The sequence below is a fragment of the Aspergillus melleus genome (genome assembly GCF_016097325.1).
Source record: "Aspergillus melleus strain CBS 546.65 chromosome Unknown contig2, whole genome shotgun sequence".
In the NCBI taxonomy this organism is placed as follows: Eukaryota; Fungi; Ascomycota; class Eurotiomycetes; order Eurotiales; family Aspergillaceae; genus Aspergillus; species Aspergillus melleus.
Genome location: NW_025763371.1, coordinates 5,002,606 through 5,017,702, shown reverse-complemented (window position 1 = coordinate 5,017,702; position 15,097 = coordinate 5,002,606). Strand labels below are relative to the sequence as shown.

General features: G+C 52.8%; 6 protein-coding genes across 6 annotated transcripts; 4 read left to right on the top strand and 2 right to left on the bottom strand.

Annotated features, from left to right (window-relative positions):
• Positions 1-264: 264 nt before the first annotated feature.
• Positions 265-2,701, bottom strand: LDX57_004580 (putative C6 transcription factor; the record flags this gene model as incomplete). Its single annotated transcript, XM_046086249.1, has 3 exons — positions 265-653; positions 710-1,988; positions 2,060-2,701. The coding sequence occupies 3 exons, from the start codon at positions 2,699-2,701 to the stop codon at positions 265-267; spliced, it is 2,310 nt and encodes a 769-aa protein (XP_045942212.1).
• Positions 2,702-3,504: 803 nt separating this feature from the next.
• LDX57_004579 (sucrase/ferredoxin-like domain-containing protein) lies at positions 3,505-4,440 on the top strand (the record flags this gene model as incomplete). Its single annotated transcript, XM_046086248.1, has 2 exons — positions 3,505-3,798; positions 3,853-4,440. 2 exons carry the CDS (start codon positions 3,505-3,507, stop codon positions 4,438-4,440), a joined length of 882 nt encoding a protein of 293 aa, XP_045942211.1.
• Positions 4,441-4,766: 326 nt separating this feature from the next.
• sld2 lies at positions 4,767-6,488 on the top strand (the record flags this gene model as incomplete). The annotated part of the gene is made up of 2 exons (XM_046086247.1): positions 4,767-4,908; positions 5,011-6,488. The coding sequence occupies 2 exons, from the start codon at positions 4,767-4,769 to the stop codon at positions 6,486-6,488; spliced, it is 1,620 nt and encodes a 539-aa protein (XP_045942210.1).
• A 161-nt stretch (positions 6,489-6,649) lies between these two features.
• Positions 6,650-7,866, bottom strand: LDX57_004577 (RING finger domain protein; the record flags this gene model as incomplete). Its single annotated transcript, XM_046086246.1, has 2 exons — positions 6,650-7,596; positions 7,656-7,866. 2 exons carry the CDS (start codon positions 7,864-7,866, stop codon positions 6,650-6,652), a joined length of 1,158 nt encoding a protein of 385 aa, XP_045942209.1.
• A 123-nt stretch (positions 7,867-7,989) lies between these two features.
• On the top strand, positions 7,990-10,119 carry LDX57_004576 (rRNA 2'-O-methyltransferase fibrillarin-like protein; the record flags this gene model as incomplete). Its single annotated transcript, XM_046086245.1, has 5 exons — positions 7,990-8,302; positions 8,392-8,439; positions 8,499-8,680; positions 8,735-9,003; positions 9,054-10,119. 5 exons carry the CDS (start codon positions 7,990-7,992, stop codon positions 10,117-10,119), a joined length of 1,878 nt encoding a protein of 625 aa, XP_045942208.1.
• A 1,453-nt stretch (positions 10,120-11,572) lies between these two features.
• LDX57_004575 (putative carboxylesterase) lies at positions 11,573-13,743 on the top strand (the record flags this gene model as incomplete). The annotated part of the gene is made up of 2 exons (XM_046086244.1): positions 11,573-12,535; positions 12,595-13,743. 2 exons carry the CDS (start codon positions 11,573-11,575, stop codon positions 13,741-13,743), a joined length of 2,112 nt encoding a protein of 703 aa, XP_045942207.1.
• Positions 13,744-15,097: the final 1,354 nt, after the last annotated feature.

Here is a 15,097-nt window from a genome sequence, read left to right as displayed (position 1 = left end):
AGAATTGCGGGTGTGGTAAACACAAGCTCACGGAAAGCTCCACCTGCTATTCTCACGATCATTCAAAAGTAATTCCTGTCAAATCGGTCCAGTCAAAGGCATCCAGAAATGGGTCCAATTCTCCAGACGGCTGGTGATGAAACAGGTCAGAGCCGTCTTCGGCAAGGTCTGGTATATGACAACTTACTAGCATATTGAACTCGGCTGTCGGTTGGAACATGTTGAAGTCAGGGACAAACGATGGCCCCATGCCAGGATTGGCGTTTAAACTGGGAACCTTTCAAGGACAAGATTAGCGCACTGGTTGGGCCAAGGTGGGACGGAAGAGATCATAAGACTCACTTGGTTGGTCTTGAAGCTTCCCATTCCCCAATCACCCAAATGAGCGCAATTGGCATGGCGCGTGAAGAGCGTCTGCGCGAAGAAGATCACTCTTTCCACAACCTCCTGTTTGTACATGTTCGCTTGCGCCGGCCAAAGGTTCGCTTTTACTAACGCCACAATTGTCGACATGAAGAAGTATTCCTTGGCACCTTTGACCACGAGCAGAAGCCGTGCCTCTAGACAGATCAAGATTGTCTCCACCAACGAAATCAGAGATTCCGGCATTCCAGGTAGCAGGCGAGCGAGAGACGTGCCGCACGAAGAATTGGCTGTTCAGATAGTCAGCTTGATTTCAGGGAATGAAATAGATTGATAATATACTCACTCTTTTCTTCGTTCCCGGCGTGAAGAAGTTGGCAAATCGAGCAGTAGGCTTGCATGGTCCAATCACCTATGTTACAGAGGGATAACTGCCTCGACGTTTCGTATAACTGTCGCTGGGTGACCAGAATCATAGTGGCTACTTCAAGACGACTGCGAGCGGAGGCAGCAAAAAGAGGTTCCCGCTGTGCCTCGATGGCAAACGGGGTGTGGATAGACAACAAGCTCTGGGCAATCTTGGTCTCCAGTAGAGCTTTAATTAATGTGATTTTGTGCTGTGTCTGGACATCCTCAACGCCGGATATCGACCAGGATGGGATGTTCGAGAGATATCGGCTCAGCTCCCAGTCCATGCGGAGAATCTCATCGTAGCGGCAGCTGATCCGAGGGGAATGCATCAACTCACACGCCTTCAGCCTCAGCGGTAGCGACTGCGTCAGTACAGACTGGAAAGACGAGTCTGTCATTTCGTCCAATGGCCTCCCCGGCGGAAGCTCAGTCGTGTCTTCGTTGATCTCGTTATCGTTGATATTTGAGGGCGGAAGCGTATCGTAGTCGGTTTCTTGGATGGAAGGCGGCATCCCCCGCTCCAGGGATATCTGAAGATCGAGCTCCACAATGGTGGTCCAGACTCTCCGGCGCATCTCTTTATTGAAGATAGAAATTTTGGTATACCGACTAGGGTCACGATGGTAACCCGCTAGCATGGCCTGCTTAGCCAGTGTCCCCGTGGTGAGCCAAGCTTTACTCCGATTCATGCCGTGGATAATCTGCGCAATAACCAAGAGAATGGAAAGACGTAGCGTTGTTATCTCCGGCCGCTTGATATGTGCGTTCTCGATCCATTTTTCCGCATGGAGCACCCATTCGATGGCGGTGTAACAGACCAGCGTAGATTCATTCTTCGCCTGCAGGGAGTCGAAGTCGGCCAGGTCCCAAGCGCACGCTAGAACTAACAGCAGCTGGACGACGAAGTGCGGCGAGATGAGGTCCGGGTTTTCCCTCTGTGCCCAGAACTCATCCAGCTCCTTGAGAAAGGAGGGAACATGAAGGATGCGGTGGGTGGACTCGATGTAGGTCAGGTAGAGAACAACCAACTCGTCGACAACCCACCGCGAAGGAAGCATGTTTGTTAGAGAAGTGGTGTCCGGCATGGGAATGGGCGTGTTGAGGGGCTTCCTCTTCCACAGACCCCTCGCCACCCGGGACAGATCTGGTCGCAGCGCCGAAAGCTGAGGACTGGCCACTCGAATCTCTTCCGCAAATGACTTGATGTCGGGAAACTATCCACTCGTCAGTATATTTGTGAGACTCAGTATTCGTACAGATCACGGGAGGAGACAGAGATAGCCACCTGAGCGATGAGATTGGCGAAAATCCCCGAGCCGTTGAAGCGCGTCTTGGTCTCCTTCCCCCGCATCATGATGCGAGGCATGAGGTCCAACTGCCGCGAAGGAGAGGGAGGACTGTCATTATCTTCGAGAGGGCGCGAGGGTGCCGCCCGACGATTCTCGGAGGAAGGTCGCGGGCGTTGCAGCACCTCGGTGTTCACATAGGGCTCCTGGTTCACGGCGGCCTTAGGGGCGCCCAAGACGGTTTCCAGAAAACGATCTCGCTTCTCCTCGCCGGGTTTCCTGCCCGTCAAGCTCGGGAAAGGCCGAGAGGGCAGCGAGCTTATCGCCGAGTCCGGGGTAGGGTGGGCAGCGCTTGTCCGATCGATTCGGGGCAATTGAGCCATGGCTGTGGAACCTCGGTCGGAGAACGCGGGCGATGCAACCGTATTGGGTTGCTGCCAAAGGAAGCCATCTTCGTAGGTGCAACTGGAGGGCGACTTGCTCTTCTGACAACGGCCGCAGACGGGGTACTCGCGATCGCAGCGGTGCTTTCTACTGCGACACTGCGTACAGGCCATGGTACGGCGCCGCCTCTTCCGCACGCGCTGTTCCGGCTGGGGCTCGGGATCAGGAGCCCCCAGATGCTGCTGGTCGTCGGTCATGATGGTGGCACCCGAGGAATTATTGAAGTTGACGGAGAAAGGGAAAGGGGCGGATCCAAGAGACTTTGATGGCGGCACATCCCCGTCATGGTTCTTTTGGTCGTTTTTTCCCCTCTAATTTTATTTTTCCATTCGGTTGGGAGCGATTATCAGTGGAGAATCGTCGGCGCAGCGCAGAAGAATTGAATTACGTGTGTGGCCCCACGGGCGAATTGACCGCATGGAGTAATCCACGCCGGAGGGGGTTTCACAATGAGATTGATAAAGATCGGATGGGTGCCTGTCACTCACTCTTCTCGCTGCCTGTTAGGCTGCAAGATAATCTCAACATCCATGAATGGCACCAGATGAAGTCTGAGACATGAAATTCTCCGACTTAATCTAGTCCTCGTTGGCCTGTCATGGTATCTCCGACATAATGCCGAGCGGGAGAGATGCGAGGAGAGCTCCCAGAGATGCAGTACTGAGTACTCCGTATGCAGTATGGACTCAAACCATATGCTATCCTATCACCAGCTGCGTCTAACATGCTTATATACCGTACTACAGTAAGCATGCACGGTAGATGCAAGCATTTCGACTCATTCTGATGCATCCTTCGGTCGCATCGTCTCTCGGGCTTCGGTCTCGGCATATTCGGCGCTCTCCGAGTTCTTTGTCCGATGGGAGTATATCAGCCTTACTGTCTGTCATGTCGTCGGACAGGCTTTTTTTCTTCTAGTTCTGCTAAAGGGAAATAAATCCGAGAATACTGTTCTCCACATACTCTTGTCATTTTATTGCTCTTACTATCTCTCTCCATCATGTTGCGTTCCCTTCTGTCGCTAAGTGGCATCCAACGCAACAACTACCTCTTCCCTACCGTCGATCCGGCCGAGGATGGCGCAGACTGCAAGAAAGACTGCGCGGATTGCACCGCACAATTCCCTCCAAAAGTCAAGATCGAATCTTTGACTCCTCTCTACGGACATTTGAAACCTGTCAACACCCATGTCTTAGTAGCGACGGGCAAATCCGACTGGAAGCAGCACGTAGAGGAAGAACGAGGAAGCTTGATGGAAGCGTTTGATCGCGCCTCCGTGAAATCCAAACATGGGGTAAGCTTCACTACCAAGCCTTTGCTGTTGCCTTTCGCTAACCCGAATACCCAGCGAATTATGGTCTCCGCATCGAATCTCCAGGAACCAGAGCATGACACCGACAGCGAGACCCAGACACCGCCGGGAAGCACAGTCCTGCTTCTACCCTCCTTCACATTCGTCGATTCCGTCCAAAGCGACGACGTCAAAGAGCTCGTGGATTGCTTCATCGATGCCCCCCAGTCCAGCGCCGACAGACAACCCGCCACGTCTCGATTACCGTCGCGACCTTGCCAATATGACTACGTGGTGTTGCTCTGCTCTCACAAGCGACGAGACGCACGATGCGGCATAACGGCACCGTTAATCAAGCGAGAACTCGAACGGCATCTGCGACCGCTAGGCCTCTATCGAGACGCGGATGACGAACGGCCCGGCGGCGTAGGCATCTTCTTCGTGTCTCACGTCGGCGGCCACAAGTTCTCGGCTAACGTTCTAATATACCGCAAGAAGGAGGAGCAGTTGATTTGGCTGGCGAGAATCAAACCCGAGCATTGCGAGGGCGTGGTTAAATATACCCTTCTACAGGGGAAGGTGGTGCATCCTGAGTCGCAGTTGAGAGGAGGGTTTGATAGACAACGCGGGTTGACGAGTTGGTGAGAGCAGGGAAATTGCATTGAGCGGGCCTGAAGATACAATTTGCATATAATAGATTGAGAATACTACAATAATGATATTGAAACTAATACAATAACAATCATGGTTTTCAGTAGATAGAAGAAGAAAATCACGTGGCAGAACACGCTACGTCACCCGCGCCCAACCCGCGTTAATTGGATTTTCGCGTGCGCGACGGAGGGGCCGCGCTGTCTTGCATTGACTTCTCCTTGCGCCAGCATTGCCATTCCAGCACCTGCGCACTGGCTACTTCTTTCTGACTATTATCAACTTCTTTCCATTGCTTCTTATCGTCCCAACATGCAATAATGGCCGACGTCGACGTCTCCGAAATCGCGACGCTCTCGGGCAATCTACGCGCCGAACTGAAAGAATGGGAGAGAGCCTTTGCAGCGGCAAATGAAGGCCGGAAAGCAGAACGGAATGATATCAAGCAGGAGCCGGAGATAGGTATGACTACATTATCTATCTATTCTTATTTCATCCTGTTTTTAGGAACAAGAAATATTTTTGGTCATTTGTTCCTCTCGATTAACCCCCTTTCCAATGCAGCCGCCAAATACAAAGAATACTCCCGACTCAAATCCCTCGAAAAGTCCACCAAATACGAGAAGAAACACCGATCCCACCAGCCTCAGCCCGAAGAACATCGTCCCACGAAGCGCAAGCACGCATCGCCCACAGATCCAGGAACTGGCGACCATGCGACCACCCCCCGCAAAGCAACGAGGGGAGGACTCTTCGAGACACCCGCCAAGTCACGAAAAGACAGCACGCATCCATCACAAATCGACCCTTACGATTCGCCGTCGGTGTTTCGCCGACTCTTCAGCCCGTCGGCGCACATGCAGGCATCGCCATTGAAGGCAGCTATCGGTCCCACGCCCCAACGCGACGGGAAAGCGCTCGGGCTGTTCGATCTGCTTTCAGAATCCGGCGGGAGCACGGCGACGCCGTCGGCGACAAGAATAGCGAGCGTTCAGGGCGCGAACGCTCAGACGCCGTCGAAGCGGAGGACTATGGATACGATTGCCGAGGAGGAAGAGGAAGACGATGGTCCGAGAGGGGAGCGGACGCCTGCGTCGTCTGGGAAGATGTATATGCTTTCGACTTTGTTCGCGACACCGACGACGCTGCGCTATGCTGCGATGGTGGAGGGTGAGGACGATGCAGGGCACGCTGACGCTGGGAAACAGCACGCCGATGTCGAGAACGCGCAGCCGGCGGGGTCGGAGACACCGTCCTTCCTCAGAAGGTCAAATTCGGGGCGGTACGGCCTTTCCAACTCCACCGGTAATGCTGGTGGGTTTAGCCCCATGGCTGTGCGAAAACCGCCGAAGCTCGTCGGAAGGGGTCTGTCGGCTATAGTACAAGGGCTGCGCGATATGGAAGATGAGCGGATGCAGGACGATATGGACGTGCTGGATGAGATTGAGGCCGAGGAAGCGGCTGCGGAGAACGTCCAAGTGAATGATAGCCAAGCGCCAACTACCTTCAACGGACGACCATACAAGAAGAAGGGTCAGAAGCGAACAACGCGCAGGGTGAATATGAAGCCGGTCGTCGTGAAACCACAACCCCAGCCCCAGCCACATTCGCCAGAACCGCCCGAAGAGGATGATGACGACGAAGGGCAACAGGATGAGCCTGCGGCAGTGCCCGAAACACAGGGACCGAGTAGAACAGAAGACGTCGACGAATTCGACTACGATGGCTTCGACGACATCGATTCGCTGCACACAATGTCGGAACCCGATCTTGACTCTGACCCCGAATACGGAGAGAAGCCTAAGCCGGCGGCAAAGAGCAAGAGCTTTTCAGAGAAGATGAAAGAGGCCATCGGCGTGCCCGATCCTCAACCGCGAGCTCGCGAGGAGAAAGCACCGCCACCTCAGGCCAAGGCGACTGAGGCTAAGAAACCGCGCGAGAGGAAGGTCAATCCGCAAGCGCATGCAAACTATCGATCTTTGAAGATTCGAAGCAGGGGCAGCAGAGGCCGAGGCGCGGGTCGCTTTGGCAGACGCAGATGAGATATCCGCTTACAGGCATTTTAATGAGCAACGATCCGAGAGCATTCATCTTTTCATACCATATTCCCACCGCACAGAAAGCGCTGGTCTATATACATAATTCTAAAGCATATCATACAAATCATCAACTTCATGAGGCCCAAGGAGACAAGAGTAAATCTCTAATCAGGAATGTATCGATCTCGCGCGTGTTGTATGCGCCGTGCCTGCGCTGAAGCGTCCTGCGGTCCGCCCTGAGCTTGCCGACCTCGTGCATAGTGAGACTTGGATACTCTTCCGCGAAAGCCACGATCACGACCGTAACCGCGACCACGACCACGGCCTCGGTACACCGGAGTCGATGTTCGATCGGAACCTACAGGATCTCGACGAGCCGTACTCGTACTGCTAGCACCCGATCTCGAAGTGTTATCATACTGAACATTGCGATCCCAATCTTCGAGGGAGGTAAATGGACTCCGAAGCCAGGCCTGCAGCTCATGCAGAAAAAGGCGCGCATTGTCCCTCCCCAGGAAGTCTCGCAAAAGCTCCTCTGCCTGACCAGCACTGCCTTTGATATCCACTGTGCGAAGAATGGCAATGATATACTCGAGCAAAAACTCGGCGTTGTTGCCCCGACGACTCTCCAGCCTCTGTGGTCCAGGACGAGCCGTCCGTCCGCGATGTGAACCTGTCTGCGTCTGTGTCTGGGACTGCGTTTCTGTCTCTGTCTCTGTCTCGGGATTCAGGAACGCAAAGACCTTTAGTTCCCGTCTGATCCATTTGCGGGCGCGCGAGACCAGTCCTTCGTCGCGATTGAACATTTCAGGGGTGAATTCACGATATTGCGAGATGCGGTTCGAACCGACTCGAAGGGAATATAGCTGGTGGCGGTAGACATCTTGTCGGCGTAGAAGGGGGTCGTCGGGTGGTTGCTGTCGTGGGCTTGGAGGGCGTCGCTGGCGGCGAGATCCGCGGAATGCAAATGATCGTTGGTGAGAGTTGAATGTATCGAATGACGAGGCACTAGTGCCTGCTGCAGCTTGTGGAGGAAGGGGAGGAAGCTGGTAGATCTTTGGACCTGCACTATTGTCGAGATCGTATCGCACGGATTCGACGTCACTTTTGCCTAGGCGGAAGTTAGAACACACACGAAGGGAAATTAGCAGGGAAAGTCTGAAGACATACATAGGGGACAGCTGCGTCGCTGCTCCAGCCAGCTCAGTAGACAAAGAAAATCGAAGTTGGCATGTTGACAGGGCAGGGCGAGAGCGCATTCTGAGACGGGCTCTAAACAGATGACGCATGGATTAGCCACTTCGTCACTCTCCTCCTCCTGCACTACCTCCTGCAGAGTCCGTTGCAGAATTTCCTGCTGTATGTCGACATCGTCAGACATCAGACCGGCATCTGAGTAACGCGCGAGGGAAAGAGACGCCTTTCAGGACCTTTGATGGGAATCCGGTTCAGGCCCATCAGGCAAGTCGGGGTGTTGGCGGAGGAAGTCACGTTGTGGTCGGCGATGGCGAAAATTCCGCGGCGAAACCGCCGCTTGCTTCCCCCGACGCCCGCCAGCAAGCGAAGAGATCATCACTCTACACTGCCTACCGCCTCGAGCAATGCACTAACCGACGCAGCGTTTGATCGCCAGTCCCATGGTCTGCAAGAGATGAGGTCTGCGAAAGCTGTCGTGGCAGAGAACGCGTCTCGCCAGGAGTCGGCCGCCATGTCGCGCGGTCAGGCAAACGGGGCTCTGGCCCAGGACCTTCCCCGGTCTCCCTCACGCACTATTACAGGTCTGAGACGATGGTCGATCATCAATAGGAATTTGCCCGGTGAGACATCCCATTTTTATTTTTTTATCTACTTTGTGTCATATGGTGGATGTGGCCTCGCTAACATAGTTCCTTTCTATGGTCTCTAGCCGTACCGCAGGTGAAAGCGATTCACGTCTATGATTTCGACAACACATGTAAGGAACAATAAAACTGGGAAATAAAATAGGCACATCTGGGAATTAATACCGTGCAGTGTTTCTAAGCCCACTCCCAAACCCACAAATATGGAATGGCCCGACCATCGGGTTCTTGCAAGCCTACGAGAGCTTTGCAAACGGAGGATGGTGGCACGACCCGAACCTCCTTGCCGCCACGGGGGATGGCATTGAAAAAGAAGAACCTCGCGCCTGGGAAGGATGGTGGAACGAGCAGATTGTGCGACCCAAGTCCGCTCTATAGACGCTGGGAATAATGGCTGATTCGTCGCAGGTGCAACTGGTCAAGCTCAGTATGGAGCAGAAAGACGCTCTCACGGTGCTCCTTACTGGACGGAGTGAGAGCGGATTCTCCGACCTGATTAGACGCATGGTGGACAGTAGAAAACTTGAGTTTGACCTGATTTGTCTCAAGCCCGAAGTTGGACCCAATAACGCGCGGTTCTCAACGACCATGGAGTTCAAGCAATCTTTCCTTGAAGATCTCGTTCTCACATATGAACAGGCCGACGAGATTCGCGTCTACGAGGATCGGGTGAAGCAGTGAGTGCGATGGCCAACCCTTCCCGTGAGGATGCTTCTAATTCGCTCAGTGTCAAACACTTCCGAGATTTCTTTGAGCACCAGAACCGGAGATTCCAGGGCGTGTCGACACCCTATTCCCGCAGACCTATCAACGCGGAGGTGATTCAAGTAGCCGAGGGATCGATGTATCTTTCGCCCGTTCTTGAAACCGCCGAAGTGCAGCGTATGATCAACTCCCACAACCTTGTGGCCCGCAATCCGTCCCTCAACGGAGCAAAGTCCCCGTACGGTCGGCTCCGTATTAAGCGGACTATTTTCTACACTGGCTATCTGATATCGAATACAGACTCTAGTCGTCTGATCAGTCAGATTCTGACACCCATGTTGCCTTCGGGGCTTGCTGAATCCAATGACTTGAAGTACATGGCTAACAGTATACTAATCACCCCACGGCCCGCCCCTCGGTCTATTCTAGAGAAGGTCGGTGGCATCGGCAAGAAACTGAGCTGGCAGGTCACCGGAATTGCAGCTTTCGAGAACCGGGTCTGGGCTGCCCGGCTAACGCCCGTTCCGGCGACCGAAAAGTACTACACCGAGAACCCATCCCCCGTGGTGGTGCTGGCGGTGCGCAAAGGCGCGCGACCGATAGATGCCGGCAAGATCCAGAACTGGCAACCCGTCTCTGCTGATAAAGCCTTGACGCTCGAGACGGTCGTCGGGGAGAAAGTAGTATTGCGTGTGGAAGAGGAGAACCCCAACGAGGGCGAGTGGGAGAGCCAGTTCTTGAACAAGAATAACAAGAGACGTCATCGGCAGGATCACGATGACTATGCTCATGGCCATCAGAACACGCACGATGAGCCTTCTCACGGAAGGGCGCATCCGTACAATCGTCACGGACCCAACAGCCGACACCATGACGACGGCCCTCGTCGGGGATCCCACCGTGGCCGTGGCCGTGGCTCGGGTCCGCGCGGACGAGGACATGCCAACCGAGGAGGTGCCCGTGGCCGTGGTCGTGGACGCGACGCTGGTCCTCCCAACTACAAGTCATTGGATGACTATGGCGGACACGAAGCCAACTTTGAGGACAAGCCTGGTCCTGGTCCCGGCGGCCCAGTGATGAATTATTGAACACTTTTACTTCTAGGAAAACGGCGTATGTGTCTTGAAGTATCTCCGCGCTGATTCTCTGCAAGGATCTTACCTACTTAGGCGGAGTGCCACGTATCGAGTTGATTGTTTCCAATATACCTTATATTGTCCTTTACCTTTTCGCAGACTATGACCAGTTTCCATGGCAGGCAGATTAGTCCCGTTCCATAATACCAAAAGACAAACGAGAATTCAAAATCAAAATGAGTTCACATTCAGTGCAATCTTATAAATGTAATTTCTGAGTGTTTGATTTGTGAAATCACAATTTCCAATAATTGATTGATTTCATGGACGAGATGTGACCTCTCCAGCAAGGAATGTCCGTGAGACCCTGCCATATGCCTGCCCATAGGGCTGCTGTGATATGCAAGGAGTTTCGTATTTACTCGGCACCTTCGTTCTATGTGGAACAGCCACAGTCAACAGGCAGTCAAACAATCAGACACAGTGAACTGTACAATCCAAAGACCGCCGAGGAACCCACAATTAATCAAAACCCTCAGATGTCCCGATGCAGCCGATTGGTGGAAAGCGACCGAGACAGATAAATATAAACCGGTGGATCCGACGGTTGCATTTCCATTTTCTAGTGAGACATCGAGGCATCGCGTGTTTGGGGGCAAGAATGGACCCTGGACGAGCTTCTGCACCGGTGGCTCGGCAGTCATTATTGGTGGATACTGTTCATCTGATCGTTTCGCATGACTGAATAGCAGGAGTAGTGCGCTTTGTTATGGTCGCACAGCGTTGGACGATAGAAGATTCCCTGTCGGTCATCTCGATTCTCGATGTATTCCGGAGTAGTTCATGTCCAGCTCAATTGAGCCGAATATCCTTTCCTGAAAGATGCCTAGAGAGACCCTCCAAGCATTGATCGGCCCGGGATAATGTCGGGGGAGAGCGTCTGATTGATCGGTGCCTGGCGATGAATATCCACTTGGACTGCTTTTGCAATGATTCTGCCCCAAGCGAACTTCCCTTGCATCTGATCTGGCCCCGTTGAACAGGTTCAACCTTCAAATCCATCCGAAATAATGGAATTCAATAGACTCCAGAAGTTCAGGCTGACCTCAGCGAACGCCGAGGCTGCAGCGTCCAAGACATGGTCGCCCCAAAGAGTCACGACTATTGATGTTAGCGTCGAACTACCGATGGGGCCTTTGCTCTTTTCCCCCCCGCCTTTTCTTCCTTTGTCAGTTGCTAATTTGCTGTCCATGCGATTTATTTAAAAAAGGTCGCCTGGTCTCGTGGCTCTCTCCTTTTGGGGATTGTTCTCTCGTCGGACCCTGTCCTGTCATCGCCATGTCTTGACAACTTTCCTTCGATCAACTCAGTCAAATAAACAGAGGCGCAATACATGGTCGCAATGCGCAGAAATCGTTCGTGAAGATCTACATCTCGGGCTACCAGGCGCAATAACTTCAAAATCATGAACTATTTACTCATCCTAGGCCTTCTTACGCCCCTGGCCCTGGGAGCCAATCCCCATGACCACCAGTCGCCGATTGGCAATTATATGCCCGTGGCCAACGAGAAAACGTCGCTGACGCTGCTTTACCAAAACAACCTTAATGCCTCGGACGACTCAAACCATGTCGGTGCCATCCTCCTGGATCGCATGCACCAGTACGATATCCGCGAGGCGTGCCAGGAGATCGGGGAGACCATGATCTCCAACGGGACCCTCGAGGAGCATAAAGAGGATTTCAAACACCTGTTCTCCTACCTCGTCCACTCGGGCAGAGCCAATTCGACCAACAGCTACTACATTCGCAACGGCCTTCTCTCCGTGACGCAGGGCTCCGACAAGTTTCAGGTCCTGCCCTACCCCGGTCGAGACTTCAAATTGCCCGTGTTGTGCACCCAGAGTGGTGCTCGATCCAGCGCAGTCAGTTCTCCGGCAGCTAGTAAACATGCGACTCGGTCCACGGAATTGCGCATCGAGTCGGAAGGCATTTCGTATGTCGGGTCTCGGGACCAGAAGTCGTTTCGCTTCTTAGGTATTCCTTATGCCGACGTGCCGCAGCGTTTCGCGTACGCAGTGCCCCATTCTCCTAGAGCGAAGGCGATCCGCGCGACAAAGTACGGGCCCAGCTGCGCCCAGGCACGAGGTGGTAGCGAAGATTGCCTGTTCCTGAACATCCAGACCCCGTATCTTCCGAGAAAGAACTCCAAGGAGGGCTTGAAGCCTGTTTTGTTCTGGATCCATGGTGGCGATTTTACCGACGGGTCTGGTGCCGATAGTCTAACCGACGGAGGGAACCTGGCTTCGCGCGAGGATATCGTGGTGGTGACGTTCAATTACCGACTCTCCACGTTGGGGTTTTTGGCTGTTCCGGGGACGGACCTGCAAGGGAACTACGGGTTGGGCGACCAGGTTCTCGCTCTCGAGGTAACTGGGATACATATCTTGCCGCATTTCCGGGATCTACAATACTGACACATGAGTAGTGGACCGCTAAAAACATCGCTCAATTCGGTGGGGACCCCGATCGCATCACTATCGTCGGTGAATTTGCCGGCGCGGCCTCCGTGAGAGCTCTGTTGGACTCCAACCCTGCGTCGGGTCTGTTTCACGGCGCCGTTGCCATGTCGAATCTCGGAGGTGGCATTGGACTTGGCCGTAAAAACGACTTCGCAACGCCATTCAGCTCGTATCTGACCATCGAAGAATCATATAATTCTACCGGAAAGCAGGTGCTTGTGGAGGCAGGCTGCGCCAAAGGGACCCCCGAACAGCAAGTCGCCTGCTTACGAGATGTCCCGGCGTCGAGACTGGTTGGGCTGGATAGTGTTGCGGGACACATTGTCCAGGATGGTCATTATGTGAACTCGAAAGAGATTAATCTCCTCCGCGCGAGCTGGAAACACCCTGGTATCCCTGTTATTTTTGGAAACACTGCCAACGACGGTGCCTCTTTCTGTCAATACCCACCTGCTTCGATCAAAACACCGCTGGAAGGAGTTCAAATAGCCCTGGGGATTGATGAAACCCATGCTCGAAAAATCATGGACTCCGGTCTCTTCCCCTATCGGGACACTGGCAACATGACTCTGGACTCCTTCAATGTCGCCCAACGAGTTGCCACAGACCTTCGCGTCCGCTGCGTCAACCAAGCGACAGCGTTCGCCGGCTCCACGTCAGGACGGTTTAAGCCTGCTTATTACTATCAGATGGAAAGGACTACGGGGGGTCGAGATCCTAATCACGTCGGGGGACCGAAGGCAACATCTGATTTTCCTAATGGCGACCCTGAACTCCCATACTTCCGTCTTCATGGCTCCGATCTCCCTTGGATTTTTGGCAACTTAGAGGCTATCCGAGACCGCTTGGACCTTCGATCCGTTGAACTCGTATCGGCCTATTTCGCCGAATTTGTTCGCTCAGGCCAGCCGAACCCTTCGACTGACTATCTTCAAGCGCGCGGATACTCCGGAGTACTGGAGGCAGTCAACAATTTTGATCGGTGGGAAGAAGTCTCGCATCTTGAGGGACCTATGCAGCGCTTGGACTTCCCTAGTGCTCGGTCTACTTTCCAGGATATCGAACAGTGTGAATTCCTAGGCTATCCGATGACGCATTACTTCCGATGGACTTGAGCCAGGGTTGCATTTGCTATGAATTATTTCAACGCTATAAGGTGGAAATCGACTAGCCTCCTCTCTTGGGACAAAGTATCCCACCACCAGCAGGATCTGAACAGGAGATACGCCCGCGCGCTCAGCGGGCCATTTGACAGAATTGCATCGGATCGACCATGCGAATTCGATGATTGACTGGAGATGCGAATCGTGGATCAAAATCCCATACCAAAACACCTGTCATCACGGCTGTCAGCTTGGCAACATAAACAGCCGCCCTCCCCGGCGGGCAAAGCATCTTTATTTGATATACTTGTCACCGCAATGATGTTCTTGCCGAAAAGTCAGAGTATGCGACTGGTCCTTCGATATGGGACTAGGGCTACGTCGGAGGATGTACATACATCAAGGGCATGAGCTATGTTGGTGACAGTGCGGTCTAAATTGATGGAAGTCCGAATGGACACTCGATGATTCTAGAGCGGTGCGGGGAATGCTCCATTGATTATGTCTTCTAGGCCATGGAGCATGTATGATTGAGGGTCATTGAGCAATGGAATGCATCCTTCATTTCGCCGGGCTAGTTGGTTATACCTATAGAGCCAAGAACATATCACCAGATAATATTTTGCATCTTCTCATATGAGAAAACAATCTTTGAGCTCATGCTCAAGTTCTATCAGTGATCGCTTCCTACTTACAGTCGGCAGTCGGAAGTTTGAAAAACTTCCGCTACCGCAATACACTGACACGATTTGATTCCTAGAAAGTACATTTGCCAAAGCATGTAGGAATGCCTTCATATTGCCAAGCTCCGAGTCAATTCAATCAATCTAGTCTATTAGGTAGTGATAGATATGTTTCTGTGCCATTAACCCAAGTCCAATACTGCTGCTTATGTTTGCTCCGCATCGACTGGCTTTTCACAAGCCCAATGGCCCAGAAGTCGTCACAAGACGAAGCCAGTTTACATGGCATATAAAAGTATAAGGATAGAATATTCTCACATCCAGCTATTCTTACATAGGAGCGTGAAGTTATTGCGGTTTCTGTAGATAGCCCATGCGGGAACCCGATTGAAAGTTAACCCTGCAAGGCTCCTGCTTCTGCACTACAGTGGAGACATTTTTAATCCATTTGTATGTGCTGTCTACAGGGCCCATACGACACGACCGTTCAGGTAAGCAGTAGGCCTAATCGACTAAGCAAGAACATAGCGTGTTTCATATCATCTATATGTATGTGATCTTCCATTCGACTTTATCACGATCTAAACAGAGAAAGAAAACACAAGGAAAACAAATTGATTGCAAAAAAGTCCATTTCCACGTAACGGCGTCCCAAAGTTTCCCAGAATCCAGTCCTCGTCATC